Source organism: Helicoverpa zea, chromosome 14 (genome assembly GCF_022581195.2).
Source record: "Helicoverpa zea isolate HzStark_Cry1AcR chromosome 14, ilHelZeax1.1, whole genome shotgun sequence".
Classification (NCBI taxonomy): domain Eukaryota; kingdom Metazoa; phylum Arthropoda; class Insecta; order Lepidoptera; family Noctuidae; genus Helicoverpa; species Helicoverpa zea.
This window is the reverse complement of record NC_061465.1, coordinates 8,273,207-8,296,668: the sequence shown is the minus strand read 5'-3', so window position 1 is coordinate 8,296,668 and position 23,462 is coordinate 8,273,207. Positions and strand designations below refer to the sequence as shown.

The window sequence follows — 23,462 nt, the reverse complement described above, 5'->3', positions numbered from 1 at the left end:
TCAAAAAGTTCAAATTAAAATTTATTTTATCTTTTTTTACAAAATTGACCGAACAGTGCGAGATTTCTAGAACGTTTACACTTGCATTAAGTAGACATAAAGTTATCATTATTCTCTTACAAGTAAGTCTTACAAATTCACCTGTGTCGATAAAGCAATGCGAATTACGGTGTCAGCCACACCAGGATCAGTTGTGTATATTGTATAAAAGTTTATCATGATTTCGAGGACATAAAATTTTATCTTAAAAGTCATCACTAATAAGTAAATTATGATTAATATTAACCAAAGCATAATTATAAACTAAAACATTGATACATTAGTGTCAATATTCAATGAAGTTACTAAGGTCATCGCCTGCTTACACAATATAGTTCTAATACAAGATATAATACACAACATTATGGGGATAATTGCACACAGCAGTGGTTAAAAGACGATAGCGCGCAGAGATTATATCATAAGTACAGCAAATGCATACACTTGTTGAATCGAATGTTACGTATACCGAAAACGAATACCTGTGACCGCAATAGCTCCCGGCCAGTCATTTCCGGATTCGCCCTGGAAATGAATACCACCCAATTCAGCTATATTTAATACTATCTTTGTAACACCATAGTCATAAATAAATAATTTTCTCATAATGTAAAATAAACATATTATACTCTGAGTTAAATAATTTATTTGATCTTTCTATAAAACTATATTTATTCATTGGGTTCATATTGCCTTCCAGAACGAGTGCTAGTAAAATAGTACATAAGGTAGCCTATGTGTTTTGTACTTTGAAATTAAGTAAGAAAAACAATAAAATGTCACTTGAAAGAAGAGCTGCTGAATTTCATTCGTACAATAATTAAAATACAGAAACGATAAAAATCTTATAAAATAATCTAAAATAGTGTAATTAATCAACAACTTTCATAAAGTGCGTATTAGGGGGAAACATTTCTTAAATCATACCCAATCGATTCATAAATAAAACTCATTTCAGGCAACAGAATCTATCATAGCTCTCCAGTCCTGATCAATTCAATAATTCCCTACGATCATGTAACAATCCTCCACGAATATTAACTGGGACATAAGATTGTATACAGCTGTATCCATATAAAAGTACAACTAAAATAAATACCTTATTAAGCGAAATTAACGATAATCTAAAAATTATACTATATCAAAAATAAAACAAAATGCGCACTGTCTTCAATAGCATGTGAATCGATTCATAAACACCAGTGACAAATAAAAAATAACAATTTAGAAACAAAATTCAAAAATGCATTAAAAGGCAGATTTCTATTGTATGCATTTATTTTATTTTGTATTCCTGAGAACTAATTAATTCGTAAATGACAAAAGATACCACGTCCGTTTACAGTTCTAATATAGAGTTGACACATAGAACGAACATGATTGACACAGTGAAATCATCATCCTCTCGTAAAATATAATAACAGCACAACTACACAATCTCTCGTAATCTATTCACTTGTAACATAACCAATTGTGGACGAATACACAGTACAATACATGATTTGTCTTGCAGGATACTTTAAATCAAATCTATGATATTAAAAATAGTATGATTGCCCAGCTACCCATATAGTGAAGTTAGTATTAAATTACTGTACAGTTTACATGTTAAAAGTCCTGCGATCTACAGCTATCTATCTAACCACTTTTATGATCTTTATCTTCTGTTAAATCAAACCGTCTAACTCCCACTAGGGATATAATAATATACATAATATTTCGACAGGTCCGGCTCCTCCGGGATCGTAATCGCGACATCTCACAAAGAAAACGCAGCGATAACACAAAGAGACAATACACTAGTATCTCCTCACTATCCGACAACTTACACGTACGTAGCCTATCGGTTAATCGTTATATTAATCAGATTTATGTAACAGTTTACCTTACAACCGTAGTACCGAAGCGAATAAGAGTTATGAACTAACAACAGCTACATATATTACACGGTCGGTACGAGTCCGGGTTCAGACGGCGGCGTCGAGCGGGTCGCTGGGGTCGGGCTCGGCGGGCTCGGACGCGTCGGAGCCGTCGTGCAGCACGTCCACGCGCTCGGGCGCCGCGTCGCGCGAGTCGGCGGCGGCCGCGGCGTCGCGCTGGCGGGACGCGAGGTACTGGCGGTGCGCGTACTTGTTGAAGCGGCGCTTGGCCATGAACAGCGTGGCGATGGTGCGCGGCGCCAGGCGCACGGCGGCCGCGCGGGACGTGATGCCGCCGCGCCGGCACTCCGCGCACGTGTAGTCCAGCACGTTCAGGCTCGACACCGTCTGCCTAACGCACTCTGCGGAAACAACGCCCACGTCAGATCGTACTCGCGGCCTCGCGATATACCGAAGCCCCCGTGCCACTTACAAATACAAAAATAAACTTTAAAATTGAACATTACTTTTTCACAGTTGCATTTATACTGTAGATACTATTTAATAAGGTGCATAACATAGACTTTTATTAGGGCAGGTCGGTCAAAACCTCACGGGAGCTCCGGGTTTGCCTGACCGCCCTCATTTTATTCCTGATCCCACCACTCGCTCATCAGAGTTATAAAAATGGAACTCGAGACTTAGCAAGATTTCTTTCGACAATACAAAATTATTCCTATGACTTAATATTTACCGATGACAGTGGTGAAATCAGTCGTAGTACTTACTCAGTGAGAACACAATAAAATCGTTGGCGGTCAGAGAAGGGGTGTAGTTAGTTAACGTGTACTTAAGTACAGTCATACATACCTATGCCAGTAAACATGTCCCTTAGATCCCCATGCCGGTGGCTCGCTACCGAGCCGGTACCTACACCTAATACACGACAATGCATGGCACACACAATTCGGCAAGTTTCGATAACCTTTCGTGTTTTGCGACCCATTATATTATATGTTCAGCTATGTTCTAATTTAGGCAGATCATTGCTTACTGTGTATTATACATCATGCGTTCACCTATACGTTGTCATCTAAACACATCTAACAAAACAAAAGCTTCCTATCGGTATATATTTCGAGTTTATTGGACGGCGAACCGTGTTGTTACGTATAATATATCAGGATATATTGTACAAGTTGCTCTGTAGGCAATCATAACAGGTTGCGCAAATATAGGACTGTTATAGGATTCAGCGATATAGATAATAAGCATAAATATACATATAAGGCTACGTAATGTCTATGGAAACGAAACTATGTATCATGACAATAATGAAGGACTGAGTGAAGCTTTGTGAGAGTAACATCTTTCACGAAACTACTACAGAACATGCACAGCGCATTCTCAAACAGTAGTGGCATGCGCCAAACAAGAAGCGGCTTTCTGACAATGAACATGAAAAATCTTCACCCTCAGAAAACCGCAGCTGGCTAGACATGACCGTACAATGCAGGGTAAGACCAAGCAAGAATCACACATCTCCCTGAAAATCTGGGTATACAAATTTCAACTAACATTCACAAGGCTGTTTTCGTCATATGAGTACGAATTGGGAAACTTGACTTTGTTACACGCTAAAATTTGAAATGGGAGATCTAGGATTGGAGTCGGACCATGCACGTATCGGATCATGTCTGACCGGCGGGTAGCGGGCGGGCAAGCGAATGTGTCTACACGTTCGGTGGTTATGACGTACCTTGATGCAGTTGCCTATCGCAGAGCTTACATATGACGAGCTGCATTGTCCCCTTCGGGCCGATGAAGGAGCGCTCGCAGAGCGGGCAGTAGCGACCGATGCGATACGCCCTACGCACGCACACACACATACGGACCGTACGCGCACAAGCACCGGAACACAGAAACACGCCATTAGTATTAACACCGAAACCCCGCGCCGAGTGGACGGTCTCGCTTCGTTCATACGTTCTGTTGCTAGTCCTCGATATACTCCGATTGACTAAGAAGTTACGCTTGCTATGCACGGTAGAAAATCTAACTTTATTTGGAAATCTAGTGGCGTGGCTGCTCAGCATTATTTTTTAAGACCTTTACCACTTTCAACAACTATATTTAATTACGCAACATTGCTTAAAAATACACATTGATAAATACGCAAATATGAGAAATCTACAATTTAACTAAATAAAGAACAAAAATGTTACAAACAACCGTTTAAAACAAAATGACTAGCTACAAAATGTAGGATAACAAAAAGGTCCAATGTGTATCGAGTGCGAAGACGAGCAACCAACATAATGTCGAGTTAGTGAACGCTCTGGGGACTGATGGTACTACGCCCTTGTTAGTTAACAGTATGGATGTGAGTTAGTCGCAGCCGACTGCAAGATGACTGGTGAGATGTCGACACCCATTGTCATTGATGATACAAGGCTAATTGACGCAGTACAACCATCAAATCAACAACAAATATACGGAAATACAAAAGTTATTAGCTACCTAATGTGTATTGCATCAATTATGGAACAAATGAAAGTATTAAAATAATTAATAAAATAGGAGGAACAGTAAAGTTGGCAGTTTTCTCATTTCCAAAAGGGTAAGCCTAAATTTTGACTCAACTGTCAGTTCAGTGTTTGCAAATAAGGCAACTTTATATAAAGACAGTGCTAGAGAGAGTGATTCCCTTATACCAATTGGTGGTGCTTCGCATAAATGTTCCACTTTGCTGTTCTTTCTGTGAAGACTGTTTGCTCGCAAATGATTAGACTTTATTACAATAAATATACAAAGTTAAAGAAATTATTAATAGATTATAACAATCAACAAACATTCTTCAAATATGCATAAATAATAAACTTATGTCTATGGGGATGGCATGCAACTTATATGATACTGGGATGTGCTGAGTAAGAACGCTGCTTTGGGGCGAAAGTAAACATTCTGCGGGGCCAAAATGCTACGATACCAGAGACAAAGCGGATGTCGACAGAGTGAAGGCGGACGTCGAGACACCATGACACGCACGTGTTAGTCCACAACAAACACGCATCAAATGACGTGAGAACACATCTACTACCAAGACCAATTAATACGTAAACATATACACATAAAAATCATTTAATGACTTTGTATTAAACTCTGTACTTTTTATCTGCTTCCCTCGATATATACTCTTCTTTTGAGAAAGCTCAGGTTTTGTTCGGGCCCCTCTTGGTATTACTTGAAAAACAATATGGAATTATTTTAATTTTCTGTTTTCCTCATAAACAATAGCCTAACGAAAATTACCAAAGCAATTATACTTCGGCCGTTCAGAGAATGCGTTCCTGACACCTATCAGTTAGTCACGACTAGTGATGGGCACAACATAACACTGAGTTCGTTACCGTTCCTTCAAAATGAACCGCCGCATTATTTTAAGATTATTTTCGTTTTAAATTGGCGGAATCATTTGTTTTATATTTTAGTTATTTAAGTGGAAACCAAAAAAAGGTAATATTCATATAATAAAATTGTTTTATTTATTCTTTGTTACAAGTACATTGAATTGAATGTGCGAACAGAATATTAATCAGACTCCGATTTGCTTGAGGAGGTGGTGTCTTCATCATCATCTTCGCCTACATGTATAATTATATTATTATCAATAACAGAATCAATCCTGATATCTCGGTCTAACAAAAGCCGGGTAATCAAATAAAAACAGATCGAAAACACTTGAAAAACGTGGTCTATGCGCACGAAACGACAACGGACGACTGTTTTAGCGTCACAAAATGGCGGCCCATAACGCCATTTGGGGTTACCATTTTTAATCTAAGTATAAAAATGCGGTTTGGTCATAGTTTTATTTTTATATTTCATAAACGTTATAATTAAGTCTTATAGTCCATTATTTTCCAATTCTTAAAAAGAAAATCAAAACGTATTATTTTATATTATAACTGTATAAGAACAGATTACGATACTTGCCTGTTATTTTTAGCACAGCACTACAAAATATAAACCGCTGACATAACCTTGTAATAGCGCAGTATAGATTTAGAAAAATATTGTTTACCAAGTTATTTGACACTCAGTTTGGCACAAAATTATAACATTCATTGATTATTGATATAATAATGTTGTTTTAATGCTCCTCAATTGTTAAAACGGTAAACAACCAGCAAAAATATTTTTATCGTAACTGCAACGCCATTGCAAAGTTACGTCGTCAGTTCAATCGCGACGTGTCAGGAACGCATTCTCTGAATGGCCGAACTATAGATGCGGTATCGTTGTAATTATGTTTGAATGAGGCAATTTATCTCACAGATAATTACGACTAGATAGCTCTCATACTTCGGTCATCACATAATTATCAGACTTCTTGTTGTGAATCAATCTAGAATACAATGAAAATATACTCCTAGCGCGATATTTTAAAATTAGATGGCAACACTACTTCATGATATTTCTACTGTAAAAAGGTTTGTTGGGTAATAAATATATTTATGACTAGATTTAAGGTTGAAGAAGTTTCCCAAACACTTCTAAATTCAGGAAGGCTCATCAACCGACCTTGATAGATTCGTATATTACAGTTTAATAATGGTAAAGCATTATTTAATATCATAGGATAGGTATCATAATATATACATATTTAAATAATCTGCTGGGTAATATGGAATTGAATAATTTATGTAAATCTATTAGATATTTGTTCTGGCTTTTGTAGATATTGTAACAGGGACAGTTGTAGCCCTCTGCGTTTGGAAAGGTGTATAATTAGAACAAGACATTTGGAGTAAACACACCTACATATAGCTTTGACTGTAATGACACATTCGGTTAAACATTAAAATCACATTTTTAAAAAAATATTTCTATTCAATTCTGGAGTTCTTTTTTATGATCTTCTATTCAGGAAAACAGGTCATTTATGAACTTTTTGAATTATTGATATATAAAACTACTAGAAGGTAAACAGGTTACGACCATGATATATTACTATTTTACCTATTTTAATAAATAATATTTGAATCCATAGGTTTAATTTTCTGTGTGTACATTAACTATGTAAAAAGTTAACAGTTGTCAGTACAGTCATAGCCAAAGAAAGTTAGGACACAATACAGCCGATGTTACAATCGGCGTTTGTTATACACAAGGAGGCGTGTCCGCTCCGTGACGTCACAGGGGTATATTCGTTCAGTCGGAGAGGAACTGTGGTGGGAAGGGAAGTGATTGTGGTCGACGTTGTGACGTCACAATATCATAGACAAGGATGGATCTATATGAATGCAGCTGAAAACTATCCTGAGCTACTTTTTGGATTCTTTTTATGGGACATATTTCGTAAAGTTACATGAAATACTTTGAATTCAGGAATCTCAATAAATCTGGATACAATCATGGCAGTTTTTAATCATGTAATAATTAAAGATCGGAGCATCATAATAACTTATAACTATCTTTTCCAAAGTGTATAATCAAGTGAAATATAAAATTGACCTACTTCAGCCAATTTCAAGATGGCGATTTGCGTTAATTCATCTATATAATAAGCCACATTCACAAAGATCCATATTTATCTGTAGATACGGTTAGTTGGTATAACTGTGGCTCCCACAACGGTTGTGTAGGTGGTGACTTATGCCGTGACGTCACAGCGCCACACGTTTTACGCTCAGAACGGATTTGGTTAGGGGGCGGTGTGTAGCCGCGTGACGTCACGTTGTCCCACTGGTACTTGGCAGCAGGCTGGTGGTACTGACCTGGCGCAGGGCGTGCAGAGCGAGTGCGAGTAGAGCTTGTGGCCGCCGGGCCCGCGCCGCGTCTGGTGGTGCCAGTCGCCGCCCGGCGCCCGCGCGCCGCACGACTTGCACACCGCGCACTCCACGCAGTGCCATCGCCCTGCAATGTGCATCATACACGTCACTACATACTATAAAACGAAGTCGTCTTTTCTGTACCTGAGTCCCTATATCCCTGTGACCCTTTGTACGCTTAAATCTTCAAAACTACGCAACCGATTTTCATGTGTTTTTTTTAATAGACAGAGCGATTAAAGAGGAAGGTTTATATCTATAATAACATAATATGAAATAGAAGGGAAATACTGTTATCCCGTGCGGAGCCGGAGCGGATCGCTTTATATCTTGATACCATGTTTTTTATTGGTACACCGATAGCATTAGAGAAGGTGCAAGGTTCATGTCAAAACTAACATCAATATTACGATACCTTTGTCTTCAATTTGAATATGACTATGTACAATATTTTTACAGAATAAATACATAGTTATAATAAATTAATTCCTATTATATAGATGAAATCATCAAGCAAAACACTTGATTTTAGGAAATACCTAATTACATAAAATATGCAAAAAAACAATATCTAGGTTAGAATGTCATTAGGTAACTACAGTGCACATGATATCAACAAAACGACACGAATTGATACCATTCAATGATTCACTGTGCAGCATTGCCCTTTATAGAACAAGCTTTTGACGGCGTGACCTTGAATAGCCAATGACGTTGTTTGTAAACAAAACGAATTACGCCACCCAAACACGTGATACAATCGCTTAGATAACTCTTATCATAGCGCCGAAAAACGATAAGTTCATTGAACTTTTTACAACTTGCTTGCAATGCGTTGTTAGACATTTGTATTGTTTTAATTAGATGTTAGAGATAGTAACATTATCTTGATGGTAAGTAATAAGACAGCGGAAGCAGAATTTATATGGAATGTTTTATTTAGAATTGCCAAAATCATAATCACGTGGTATTTACTGACTAACGATAACTGTGTTCAGAATAAACCATTAAACAAACAACATTAGGTATTTATAGGGCAGGCATATACTGATGACGTAAGTTTACGGCGTATATATACCGTACTAAAAGGACTGTTGTCAAGCGACCAAAATCAGAACGATCACTCATTGCAATGTTCTGCAACTATAATATATACTTTTTCATGAAGAAATTCAGAGCAAGCCCCATTGAAAGATCTTGGTAGTTAGTATATTAGAACTGGCAGCCCTTATGTTCCTCATGAACCAGTATCTACCATTGTAATGGCCATCTTGTTCACGGCACGTTTTTTAAAGAGGCCGAAAATATTAATTAATTCTCAATTCTTTATTACAGTCTAGAATCAACATGTCCATATTATTATTATACACCTATACCTATAGATTTTTACGGCAGTAAAATGTGTGAAATACAGGTGTAAGAAGACCGACAGACGCGACGAAGTACTTGGCTTTGTTTCTTACCGCTAGGCACGGTGTCGAGTCCGACGCAGTAGATATGGAAGCCGCGGTCGCAGAGGTCGCAGAACAGCATCTTGTCGTCGTCGGCGGGCTGGCGGCAGGCGCAGCACGACTTGCACTCGGCGCACTGCCACGCGTACTCGCGGCACTTGCGGATCGTGTCCGCGCTCAGCTCCAGGCATGACGGGTGCACTGCGGATGAATAGTGCGATTTTATTTTATTGATATTGTTTACTTGATCTGAGGTGTTTGTGATTGCGTAACTGCTGCATACAGGTGATCTGATTCAAGTTGGATAGGATTGACCACCATCAAACATTGATATAGATTTTGGGGAATACATATATAAAAATGTAGATGACATTTGTACTGGCAGTCGTGCAATTATTATCAAGGGGTTTCATGTTGCTTGTGTGACAAGCAATTGGAAATCAGATAGACAGTCGCTCCTCGTAAAAAAGGCTAGGCAGATGCAGATGATTATGAACCCGCAATCCGTGATTAACGCCCTTTCTTTGTGTGATAGAAGGCTTTTGTCCAGCAGTGGGTGATGATGCTGCTGATGTCGGTACTCACGCTTGGCGTTGCAGTGTGCACAGACGAGGAAGCGCTCGTGCGTGTAGCGGCGGTTGGCCTCGAGCCGCATCTTGCACACGCGGCACAGGTCCACCTCCTCCGTCGCCCGGCTATCCTCCTTGCTGCTGCCGCCCACTTCTGTGTGACTGCTGCGCTTCGTCTTCGTAAGCTTTTTGCGCTAAAAACATAATAATAAGGTTTAAAATTCGAATTGCCTCGTTCAGGAGGGATCATCGGGCTTTTAGAGTACATATGTTATTCGAAACATTTGGACAGCAAGGACAAGGATATCAGGGCGCATACATAAGAATGCCTCTGACCAAAGGTGCTTAATGAAACTCAAATAAAAGAAGATTTTAGATCCAATTTACGGGCCTGGCCGACTCCCCAGATGAGGGTTGGCGTTGTTAAATTACATATGTTCAATCCCCTATTCATCATACAATCCATAATATTATAACACGAAGAGGTTCAGAAGCTCACCTTAGCAGAATGATGAGTGGGCACGTCAGAATCATCAGAGGAAGAGAATCGCGAGCCCCAATCGGGTTCCGACTCCGAACTCCAGTCTTCTGACGCGGGGGCCGGCGGTGCCGCTACCACGGTGTTCAGCGGGAAGTACCTGCGACAGACACAAGACAAAGGTTTTCATTTCAAATTGAATTACATTGGTTCGAAGAAACGTCAGTCGAGAAGAATAGATGAGAGATTTCAGACATTTTAGAAGTGAAACATAAATATCATATAATCAACAACTATTTAGGCATATCTATATATTTTGATCATGTATGTAATTATTTTAATGTTAATAATTATATAGTTATGGCGCTTTAATAGTTACTTTAGTCATGCTATAGTTATCAGAGTCACGGATTTTTTTTTCAATTAGCTTTGGCTTTTTCACATTGGTGGATTTTTCGAGCGCAAAAACCTAGCGACGTCGGTCGCCCGATTCGAAAGCCGTGTCAATACTGCAAGCGCACGTGGCGTTCGAGTCACGCTCAGTCAGTGTTGACACGCGCACACACGTCAAAGGCGGCAACACGCGGCGGCGCCGACCTCATATGCCCGAGGATTATGTGAGGGCCTCACTACTGCTAGTTGACAATACGAGGGGCACTATCTACTGACGTAACACGGCGGGGCGGGGCCGCAGCACGGTGAGCGACTGCAGGTCGGTGCAGGCGGCGCTACAGTACCTGAGCTGGTCGGGCGTGTAGACGCGGTAGGAGTGCTGGTACTGGCCGGGCAGCAGCGCGTGCGGGTAGAAGCCGGCGGGCGGGCGCAGATGGGGCCGCGCGGGGGCGCGGGGCGCGGGGCGGGGCCGCAGCACGGTGAGCGACTGCAGGTCGGTGCAGGCGGCGCTACAGTACCTGAGCTGGTCGGGCGTGTAGACGCGGTAGGAGTGCTGGTACTGGCCGGGCAGCAGCGCGTGCGGGTAGAAGCCGGCGGGCGGGCGCAGATGGGGCCGCGCGGGGGCGCGGGGCGCGGGGCGGGGCCGCAGCACGGTGAGCGACTGCAGGTCGGTGCAGGCGGCGCTACAGTACCTGAGCTGGTCGGGCGTGTAGACGCGGTAGGAGTGCTGGTACTGGCCGGGCAGCAGCGCGTGCGGGTAGAAGCCGGCGGGCGGGCGCAGATGGGGCCGCGCGGGGGCGCGGGGCGCGGGGCGGGGCCGCAGCACGGTGAGCGACTGCAGGTCGGTGCAGGCGGCGCTACAGTACCTGAGCTGGTCGGGCGTGTAGACGCGGTAGGAGTGCTGGTACTGGCCGGGCAGCAGCGCGTGCGGGTAGAAGCCGGCGGGCGGGCGCAGATGGGGCCGCGCGGGGGCGCGGGGCGCGGGGCGGGGCCGCAGCACGGTGAGCGACTGCAGGTCCGCGCAGGCGCCGCGCCGCAGCGCGTTGTTGCGCGCGTTCCACTCGCTCGCCGACGCTATCGCCGCCATCGCCATGTCCTGCGAGAACAACCACGTCATTTGTTATGTTCGGATACGTCGCTTCATCTCATTAAGTGTTGCGTAATATGTTAAGTCGCGTATAGACTGCGCGCGGCAGGTCGACCAGAGCTTTAAAGTGGCTTGCGCACCACAACGCGTTGCGGTTTGCCGCGGTCAAACATGGCTCACAGGCAGTCGCGCGCAGTCGATACGCGGCTATAAGGCCCCAGTACACGTTGGCCTGTGTTGGGCCAAGCTGTGCAATGCACAAATGTAGGCCACGATCAAATGGTGTATACACATTGGCGCATGGCTCATTCCTGCCTGGCAAACCACTTGCGATGGACGTCGAAGTAATTAAGGCTTCGGCTATTTATTTGTACACTACTATATATATTTATATTATACTACACGACTATATTTACTGCTATATTTATTTTACCACGCAACACAAAAGTGTATTTTATCCTCAGCGGCCGGTGACAAACTAAACATTGGCCGAATGTGTAAACACCACACGCCAAGCTGGGCCATGATTCCTTTGATGTGTGCCCAAAAAACCGACAACTCGCCGAATGCGCGCCAACCTTGACAAATGTTCGCCAACCTGCACCAATACCCCGTGTACACATTGGTGTATTGGCCGCACTTGGGCCAACGTGTACACTTGGGCCTTTAGACATCACTGATGATTTTAATGGAGTAGAACATATTATTTAATAAAAGTTTATAAAAATACAGAAAGTGAAATTAGTGGTGGTACAATGAATTGTTACCACGAGTACTATCTTTTTGACCACTGTACCAACTTACCTGTCTTGTCTTCTCGGGATCAATTTTCGGCAGTTCAGGTTTATGTTCGACCGGTTTTTCCGGTTTCATTTCCACCTTAACGACCTTTTCTTCAGTTTTGACATCTACCACCGGTTCCTCGACAGTTTCAGTCAGTTGTTTCTGCCGTTGGTGCGACCGGTACTCTTCGTATTTATGGGGGTAGTCTGATAACATGATGTCCAGTACTTCACTGGCGTCCACCGCGGTGATTCCTGTCAATGAAAAAAAATATATAAGAATAAAAATATAAGAGGTCTGTACAGTATCCAATAAATATAGTTTAGAGTTGTCAAAATATTGTTTTTTTTTTTTTTTTTATGGGAGTTTTTTTAGGAACCACCAAGAACACCTGTAGATTTGATATAACAATTATCTATACATATAATAAATCTGTAAAAAAACTGTGTCTGTACATTGAATATATTAAAAAAATAATAATTGGGTGGGGTTTAGAAACAGTAATGGAGCACAAATCCAAAAAAAAAATTCTGTCTGTATGTCTGCATGTCTGTATGTCTGTATGTCTGTATGTCTGTTTGTTTGTACACGCTAATCTTCCGAACTACTGAACGGATTTCAATGATTTTTTTCTTTGTTGTATCAGTATTAAGCCTGGTCAACATATAGGCTATAATTTATCTTCGAAACTTGAAGACCTGATGCAGAACTCCAACAGACCAACAAAACTATAAGAGATACAAAAATGGTGCCATGGCAAAAATTGTTTCATGTGATAAGCATTTTCAGCTGAGATAATAAATTTGAAGATCTGGAACACCTGATGTGGAACCCCAAGAGCCCAGCTTCTCTGTACCATATACAGGTATGATGTTTTAGCAAAAGTTGTTCAATTTGATAAGCACTTTCTATTGACTTATACAAATTGAAGATCTAAAACACCTGATGTGGAACTCCAGGGGCCCTGCTAGACTAAAGCATATGAAGATATGACGTTTTAGCAAAAGTGGTTCAATCTGATAAGCACTCTCTATTGACGTATAAACATCGAAGATCTGGAACACCTAGGGCTGCCATCCGTCCGGGTTTCCCCGGATTTGTCCTCGTTTTGACCCCGTCCGGGGGACGTCCGGGCGGGTTTTCAAAAAGCGTTTTATTATTTTGTATGTCTCTTCCAGACCTCGGGACTACAGAGTTCCGAGTTTTTGGGAGGTAAACGTGGAGCCGAAGCCAACACGCCGAAGCCCTTTTGAGACAACTTTAATGAAATGGTGACACAAAACCGACGATTATCCCTTTATACACTATAGAAATGAACCCAAGGACAATCCCCGGTGGACGTCGTTAAAAAAAGACAATCCCCGGTTCTGTGCTAAACTATTGCTAACTATGGAGGAAAAGTACTTGGGCTATTGTGATGGGATGTTAGTGGATGACAATGTATTAGGTACATGTAAAAATGGCAGGTGGAGACTTGCCACCTCACTTACTGGGCCCCCGGGAACCAGTCACTGAATAGCAACAAGAGTGCAACAGGTACATGAGCGGCTGTAGGGTGAGGATACCTCGGTGGACTTTAAACGCTGATTACGCGCTCCCTGTGCTTACCATGAGGCACCTACCCTCCGAGCAGGGCTACTAATCCTGCTCTAGCGACTCCACTCTGGACGGCCAAGCCAAGCCAGAGGCGTGAGACCTACCCCCGTCATGGTTCACTCCGACCGGCCGGAGATGGGGGACAGTATACTCTCCCTGGAGAACTCAGTATATATAGCCCCGCGGGGTCGCTACTCCCCGTCATCAGCCTCAGATGTCTTGCGGTGCCTGTATCTCATAATTATTGTCGTTATTATCTCCAGAGCCTTTGTCCCAATTATGTTAGGGTCGACTTCCAGTCACGATGCAACTGAGTACCAGTGTTTTACAAGGAGCGACTGCCTATCTGACCTCCACAACCCGGTTACCCGCTCAACCCAACACCCCTTGGTAAGACTTACTGGCTTCTGACTACCCATAACGACTGCCAAGAATGTTCAATGACAGCCGGAACCTACAGTTTAACATCCCCTCCAAAAAACGGTCATTGGTATCCAAAATATACGTAGAAAGTACATACGAACTTAGAAAAGTTGCATTGGCAGGCACTTGCCAGACCTGGAATCAAAGCCGCACGCTCATACTTGAGACGCTCGTACTTGATTGGTTCTCTACCCACTAAACCACCACGACTTCCACTAAGTCACCACGACTTTGTCATCTATTTAATGTTTTTTTACGTAATAATACGTGTACCTAATATTTTTGCCACTCACAACTTAAATGCAGACTAATTAGAATCACCACTTTTATCCCTATGGTCACGTCTATTGCGGTTCAGTTCTCAGCGTTTTGTTTAGTCTGCTGTGCTTTTGCCGTTAAAGTATAAAAATTAAATATATGGAACGTTTCTAATGGTTATGCGTATTCCGTTGTTTCCAAGTCAACGGGCCCTTAAAATTCAATATTAGACTATTCAGATATTTGATTTTGCTGACCCCGTAGTCGCTGGCATAAGGGACAGGATCCGCGAACGAAGTCGCGGGCAGAAGCTAGTTACAAATAAATAAAAAATACATGAAGTGTAACTTACCAAGGTCACATAATGCTTCAGTCACGAGACCTTTACTGAGTACATAGTCCCTTTCCTCACCGGAGATTGTCCGCCTCTGAAGTTCAGCATACCGTCGCTTGAAGCTTTTCACCCCTAAGAACATCGCCACTTGCTCTTGTATCATCATCACCTGCAACATAATATAAAAAAGGTTAAAGAAGATTCATCCAGAAACCAGTGAGAGTAAGATAAAGACACGAAGGAACGAAATGACCGGAAATGCCATAAGGCAGGTTAGGCACCTTGTTGGTCAAATAACGTACGATACGTGTGACCAAAGCGATCAGTTACTACTAAACTAAAGACATATTTGGGCTCCTTGAGACATCTGTCAAAGATTGATTGGTTATTAAGTTTTTAGAAAATGGGCGGGTTCCAAAGAATGCATATAAGGGTGGAGTCGTTCCTCGTCGCCCAAGCACCCGCATTTTGGAGCGCTACTTTCTTAGATTTTAAATTATGACATCTCCGCCCGTCATTTGTTTTTCATGGATAGAGCTATAAGTAAGCGAGCGACGTCTCGCTGTAACTTTATAGGGATAGCTATGACCACGTGATATACACATATAAGGTACACACCTTATGTTCAACATCAGCCTTATCAGGAGGCGGCCATGTGTATTCCTTTACATCGGCGGCCGTCCACACCTTATTACTGCAAATAAAAACACACAAAATATTACATTGACATCGCCATATTTACACATATTACAGTAACAGAATAGATAATGTGTTCTCTATGTACCTGTCGAACAAATCAGCGAATTTAGATTTCTTCAGTTTATTGCTGTCATTTGTCGAACTCTTCACGGAACTTTGAGAATCCTCGTCGAGTAAGTGTGAGGGTCTAAAAAATAAAATGTTCTGATGAGTTATCATTGAACAGATTGATTACTGCGTATTTAAATTGCTCTAAGGTTGCCTACAAGTTTTTTTTATGTGAAATAAATACTAGTTGTATGAATAGCAAAGAAAGTTCTTGTATATTAAAACGTAACAACTAATCGTCACAATCGTACTCACTTGGCGGGCGTAGCGTTATCGTCCATCATACATGTTTCTTCTTCGAACAGCTGCACCGTTGTAGTAGCTGGACCACACACTCGCCCGTAGATGCCCATAGTTTCCTGAAACATCAAATTGTACTTGTAGATCTTCAACTTATATACTTCATAGTATTATAGATCCCTTATGAAATTGCTGTTTTATATATCTATCTTTATATACAAGCGTTGGCTTGCAGATGGCTCAGAGCTTACCTTCATGTACATAGCGCCGCGGCCGCCACCCCTCCCCCGGCCACGGCCGCGCGGCGTCCGCCCGCGTCCCCCTCGCCCGCCTCGACTACCCCGTCCTCTCGCTGAACCGCAGGCTTCTGGAGTCTTCGTGAATTCATCTAATTTCGAGCCTTCGACCATAACCTTTAGCTCCGGAGTTTCACTAGAGAAATTCCCTGAGGAATTTCGCCGTCGACTCGATAATGGTGTTACACAGGACGAGGGCATATTGTCGAGAGCCTCCGTCATCCGTGGTAGCTTGATTCTCGAGCTGGTTGGGTCGATCTCAGCGGCAGGCGGCCGGTCTTCGGGCTCGTCCGCGGGTTCTATAACTACGATGGTCTCGAGCTCCGTGGGCGGCGTGGTTTCTACGCGTCTGCCTCCCCGGCCTCGACCACGACCGCGCGGCTTCTGCAATATTGTCGGCCTGTCCCTGAAAACAATAAATTCACGTATTATTTTATGAGAATGGTAGAATGTACAGCTAACATAGTAAATATAGAAGAAAAAAAAAATACTAACCTCATAAGACGGAGTGACCGCTGTGGCCGCTCCTCAAGGGCGGGAACTGGCAATGTTACAGGTTTTGCGCCTTCCGACACTGGCAGTTTCCGTGGTCGGCCGCGTTTCTTAGGTTGTGGCGTTAATTCCACTGGCTTAGGAATGTCGACGATTTCTGGCGGTTCTTCAGCAGGCTTCACTTCTAAAGGATCCTGAGAAACTTCCTCAGGAGCTGTCAAGTCGCGGTAGTCTGAGTTTTCATTTATTATCATCTCCTGAAGTTCCGGATGCGAGTTTTCTACATGAGCAATTTCAACCGCATCCGAGTTGCTCACTGAGGCATTTAATTCTATATCTGAAGCCACAGTTTGAGCTTTTTCTGAACAATTTGTAAGTGAGTAAGGTAATGATTGCATTTGTTGTGCTTGTAAATTCGATAGAATATTGTGTAACTTTGAGTTGCCATTCTTTGAACAGTTTTCGTTATTCAACAAGGCATGATTAACAGTTTTAACTCCTTGTTTCATGTCTATACTTGATTTTGTAGGTGATGGAGGTGATTTCGAAACAGGAGTTATGGATAAAGACTTGTTAGATAAAAGTTGTCCTAATTTTAATCTCTTACTTTGTAATAGAGAAAGGTCAGATTCTTTATTTTGAGTAGGGCTAGTTTCTGTAGTAGACGGCCGTTTGCCCATATTTCGCTTTGCAATAGGGGTCTTCTCTGTATTTTCAACAATTCTTGAGCTTCGTAATCGTTTCCCTGTTGATAAATTCAATGATGTATCCATTGTTTGTTTTCTCCTACTATTTGCATATTTTTTTGGACTTTGCTTATCATTTAATATTTCTTGAGTATTTTCGGTAAAATTCTGTTGCGTTTCTGGCCGCACCACATCTTCAGTGATTATTTTAGCTGAGGGACCATGGTCAGTCTTATTAATTTTTAATATTATTCTTGGAGAATCTTGGCCTGAACTTTGATTTGTAATTTTATCTGATATTATGATTTCTAATGGCTTAGTAACATTCTCTACTGGTTTATCACGAAGTTCTTGTGAAGAATGTATATCTGACTCCAATGCTTTATTTAAATCCTTCATCTTATCAGGAGTAGGACTTTTCTTTTCATTAATATCAGGAATGCCAGAATTATTTCTTCCTAAACTGGAATTTCCTGATTGATCTAAATGATCACTGTTCACCACATTTTTATCATTTTTCTCAGTTGATGCATCATAGTTTACTGTTGTTGAAGGCGGCTCTTGGTCCTTATCTAAACTGGGTTTGGTACTTTCCAAAAGCTTTTTCAGTAAGATACAATTCTGTAATGATGACATTTTCTGTCTCCCTGTTGTTTGCTTCATACTTGAATCTTTACTACCATCTGTAGGTGCATAATTAATATTTTTTAATTCTTTGCTAGAGGGACTTTCATTTACAATATTAGGGTTTTTCTCTGTACCAGTCTCAGGGTGATTGGACCCAGTAACTAAAGAATCATTATCAGCAGCATTAGCCGATTGTGTTGGCTTTTCATTTACTGATGAACTCTGTGCTCTATCATCATTTTCTTTTTTCTCCTCAATTAAGTCAGGTACACAGTTTTGTTTAGATTTTTCTTCAGCAGAATGTTCCTTTACTGAAGTAGTTACATCATTGACTGTTTCACACGTTCTTTTAATATTCTTGTTTTCCAAGCACGTTTCAGTTTTATTTTCTAACGCATTAGCTACCTTCATACTTTTAGGCGACATAGACAGTGTTTCATCGCTAAAATTGTTGCAAGCATGTTCATTATTATAATTCTCAGCCATAGTCTTCATGTTTATTTTCATAACCAGAGGGGGATTCTTGACAACCGTTTTTTCCACAGACTCATCCTTAGATTTTGCTAGTTCAGCTTCTTCTGGCCTAACAATAGGTTTTATATTTAGTTTAGTAACAACTGGTATTATCGGACTGAGACCATCAATTTTCGAATGTTCCTTTTTGGGAGATGAGGGAGAGATACTTTCTCCTGGTTTTACCAATGGTTTAATATTTAGTTTAGTTACAACAGGAATGCTTTGTTCACTTGATGAAACTGTTTTAGATGATTCATCTAAGCTATCAGGTTTTATGATAGGTTTAATATTTAATTTTGTAACAACAGGTATATGATCTCCATTGTCATCACTTGAATTTCCAGTCTCGGATGATTGGTTTTCAGAATCCTTTAATGTTTCTTCATCTTGAGGCTTAATAATAGGCTTAATATTAATTTTAGTAACAACAGGTATACTATTTTCATCAATGTCAGCATTCATTTCATCACAGTCTTTTTCTTCTGAAGAATTCTCCTCAGGATTCTTTATTGGTTTAATATTTAATTTAGTAATTTTAGGTACATCATCTACACTAGAATCTACATCATTATCTTTAGGCTTTATTACAGGTTTTATATTTAATTTTGAAACTACAGGAACTTTATCATCAAAGTCCTCGGAGGGCTCTCCGCTGTCTGTAGGTTTCACAATAGGCTTGATGTTCAATTTCGTTACTACAGGGATATGTTCAGGACTGTCACACATTGCTGTACTTGACCTTGTTACAGGTTTAATCGTAATTTTAGGCACATGTGAACTTTCCTTAAATTCGCTAGATGAAGTGAATGATTCTGCAGATATCTTAATTTTAGGAATTTCATCTTTATTTGTAGTATCTGGGGGTTTTATTGGTTTAATAGTGAGCTTTGGACTAAGTGGCTGGCTTTCTGATTTTGATACTGTTTTTATAGTCAGTTTAGGGATCTTCTCTGGTTGTGTGTCTGAAGATAACTCAGATTGGCTGATAACCAACTTTAATTTTGGTTCTGATTCTTCATTATCTTCTGGTTGAAAACCTTTTATGGTAAGTTTTGGGACATTTTTCTCTGTATAAAATTTACCTTCACTTTCAGTGCCAGGTTTTCCTAGTTTTATAGTAACCTTTGGAACAACATCAGAGGGTCCTTGGTCAGAAGTAGATGCTTGATCTGAAGTACTAGTTTCATCATTTTCGGAATATTCCGATTCAGATATTTCACTACTACTAGATTTTCTATGAATATCGTTTATTTTCTCTGGTGGTTTAGGAATTGGTTTAATATTTAACTTTGTGATACAAGGTAATTGTTCGCTGGAGTTCATTGATCTATCATCACCATGCTGTGATTTTATTGACTTCTCATTTGAATTTTCTGGAGGTTTCAGAATGGGCTTTATATTTATTTTAGTTACACTTGGTACTGGCTGGACTTCATTTAGATCTTCAGTATTTTGATCAACAGGTGGCCTGATGGGTTTTATTGTTACTTTAGGTACAGGTGATTTAACTTCATCAGGTTGTTTTAGTTTGATTGTTAATTTTGGAACCTGTTTGACTTCAGATTCTTCATGAATAACACTGTTTTTACTAATACTGGTTTGTTCTGCCTCTAATTTAGATTCAGACAGATTAGACATAGATAAGTTGAGTTTAATAGGTGGAACCTTCTGTTGATCAGGTAAAACTTCTTTACTTGTATTTTCTGGTTCAGAATTTTCTGATGTTGATACATTTGATTGATCCTCCTTTGTATTTTCTGGTATCAGCTCTTCATTTTGAGTGCTTTCTTCTTTTGAGTCTTTGCATATATCATGATCTACATTATGTTCACTGCTCTGGCCAATATCATTTAATTTTACTTCCTCAGGAAGCTCAGCTGGACTTGGATCTGGCATACTACTAACTTCTTGTACTATTTCGCTAGTATTAACATCAGCCTCAGAAATTGGCTCTGAAGCATTTGGTAGACATATGCTAGGCTCTGCGGGTGCAACTTGTTCATTTTCAATGTGTTTTTCAGCATCTTGGTTTGGTAGCTGATGTTCTATACTGGGTTGGGGATGTCCTACAGAGCAAAGTGACTGTTCGGGACTTTTAACAGGCTTTTCTGATACACAATTGCTGACAGTAGATGCTTCATTGACATCTTGAGATTGAGGGATACTAACAGTATTTGAAGATTCTATTTGAGGCTCAGGCAAGAGTATTGAATTGTTATCAGATGAAGTTGATTGACACTGATCCTTATCTGATTGAATAGCTGATTGATTAACAGAAGATTCTCTATTACTAGTACCAGTAATAACTTTTTGCCTAATAAGCTTAATTTTTTTAGGAGGACTCACAGAAGTTTCTGCTTTGCAGAAGTTAATTTCACTTACATTTCTAATCTCTTCTGGTTTTACATTACCATGTATTGTGGGCACAGCATCAGATGAACTTGTCACATCCTTGGTGATACTTTCACTACTTTTTTGTTCAGTAGCGGGTAAATGAACAACTTGTGAATCAACTGTCGAGGACACAGTAGAGTCCGGTCGTCTGTCACTAGGTGCGGGCCGTATCAGTCGCCGTCGGAGCGGAGACCGCACCTGTGGTTCCACGAGCACTGCTTTACCCTCACTTACACTACTATCACTAGACGTTGATTCTGCACTTTCTACAGTCACATTGTCCCTACTATCACTGGATGACACACATTTCACTGTTTGTTCCTGTGTTTCACACGCACTAACATCTGAATTGTTTTGCACAGTCTTTTCTTCACTGCTGGAAGGAATAGGTGGCGGGCAGCTTGTAGGGGCCTCAGGTACCACATTGGGCAATGAGCAACTGGCTGGTGCCTCAGGTACCACATTACACGGAGGACTACTTGGCGCCTCTGGTACCTCATTGATTGCAGGACTTCTAGCTGGTTCCTGAGGTCCCTCATCAGGCGGAGGGCATGCAACAGGGGCCTCAGGCACCTCTTCTGACAGACTACTTGTCTGACTGTCTTCCGGTTGTGTAAACACTGCAGGCTCATTACTCTCAGGCAGAGATAAACTTTCTGGTAATGAATCCACACTATTTGCATTTAAAGTGTCTGGCGATTTATCACTAATAGAGGAGGATTCGGCTTGTGAATCTTTGCCTGCTTCTTCAAGCAATGGTTCGCTTTTGGCACTGTCGGCAGATGATGCTAGCACCGGCGGTGCAAAGGAGTCCTCGCATTCGCTCTTAGTTGATTCCTGTATGATATTCGCGTGTTCACTGATGATTTCGAGCTCGTCAAAACGCGTCTCAACAAATTCTGATGCTTGCGGTACCCGCTTCGGTGCGCCAGGGCCGTCGACGATTTCATCTATCATATCCAAAATCGCCTCGGTGCTCGTGTTGACGTCCTGCGCCGACGGCGACGGAACGCTATCGCCGTCGAAATTATCCTCCGACATCGCAGGAGTTTCACACGACGGCCGCGCTTCTGATGGTTCCTGCTGGAAACTACTAGTTGCATTGACGTCCTCGGCCAGACCGACGTCCTTTTCCCGCGCCGATGCACGGCGGGAAGCGTTCGTCGCTGCGCCCGCATCATCTTCTGAACTCTCCATTATCTACTGTTTTGCGACGCTGACATATCTGAAATATAAAACGCTCGCTGGGTGATATTTACGTTACGAACGGGTAACCTGACGACGTGCGAGATTGACAAGCCACAGGCACCATTCTAATTCACCATAACGCTACAAAATTTCGTTCACGGGGTCCACAGAGTTGATTATATACCTACACATGTACTTTAATTTCATATTCACGACGTTTAGGTCTTATCCGAGTACACGCGAGGTCTTGGAAAGTATTCAACAGCGTACACCGGCAAACAAAAAGCTTGTATACGCCATTTTTAAAACCAAAGACATGGCAGGTTGGGACGTACGGGCCAATAAAAAATATCCTATACGGACAATTCGGCCATTGTCGTGTTGGTAAACTGCAAGAAGCCCATAGATCGCTCCACTTGAGCTTTTAGCTTGTAAAAGAGTAATAAATATGTCTTTCGACATGTGTTAAAACGAGTCAGACAATAACTCTTTTAGTAGCTAGAAAATTATTTTAGGTGGCAACAATATGCATGTTTCTATGAAATTATAGAAAGCATTGCTATTTGCGCGTCATATTTCATTTTATATTTTGTAAATAAGTACGATATAAATATAAATATTGGGATATTTTTATTTATTTTGACACATTAAATGTTACTGTTTCCAACTATTAGGGCATCTCATATTTATTTACATTGTAAACCAAAATCCATTATTAGTGTATTCAGATAATCAAATGAGAAATCTATGCTTGCTCATCCCATGGCTCATCCCTTAGGTATTGTATTCTCCAAATTGTGGACCTTGTTGCTTTAGTCTGACTGGAGACCATCGAGCTTTGGAGACTAACCTACTAAAGGCCCCAGTACACGTTGGCCCAAGTGCGGCCAATACACGCACACGCCATCACCAATGTGTACACGGGGTATTGGTGCAGGTTGGCGAACATTTGTCAAGGTTGGCGCGCATTCGGCGAGTTGTCGGTTTTTTGGGCACACATCAAAGGAATCTTGGCCCAGCTTGGCGTGTTGTGTTTACACATTCGGCCAATGTTTAGTTCGTCACCGGCCGCTGAGGATAAAATACACTTTTGTGTTGCGTGTAAAAATAAA

At 41.3% G+C, this 23,462-nt stretch overlaps 1 protein-coding gene across 1 annotated transcript; it reads right to left on the bottom strand.

Moving 5' to 3' along the window:
- Nucleotides 1-8: 8 nt before the first annotated feature.
- Nucleotides 9-22,787, bottom strand: LOC124636360 (microtubule-associated protein futsch). Its single transcript, XM_047172427.1, has 14 exons — nucleotides 16,943-22,787; nucleotides 16,403-16,853; nucleotides 16,167-16,270; nucleotides 15,889-15,990; nucleotides 15,723-15,798; nucleotides 15,123-15,273; nucleotides 12,515-12,747; nucleotides 11,490-11,719; nucleotides 10,252-10,390; nucleotides 9,769-9,946; nucleotides 9,196-9,384; nucleotides 7,679-7,817; nucleotides 3,658-3,767; nucleotides 9-2,320 (listed from the first exon to the last, which is right to left on the bottom strand). Exons 1-14 carry the CDS (start codon nucleotides 22,357-22,359, stop codon nucleotides 2,007-2,009), a joined length of 7,833 nt encoding a protein of 2,610 aa, XP_047028383.1. The 5' UTR covers nucleotides 22,360-22,787; the 3' UTR covers nucleotides 9-2,006.
- Nucleotides 22,788-23,462: the final 675 nt, after the last annotated feature.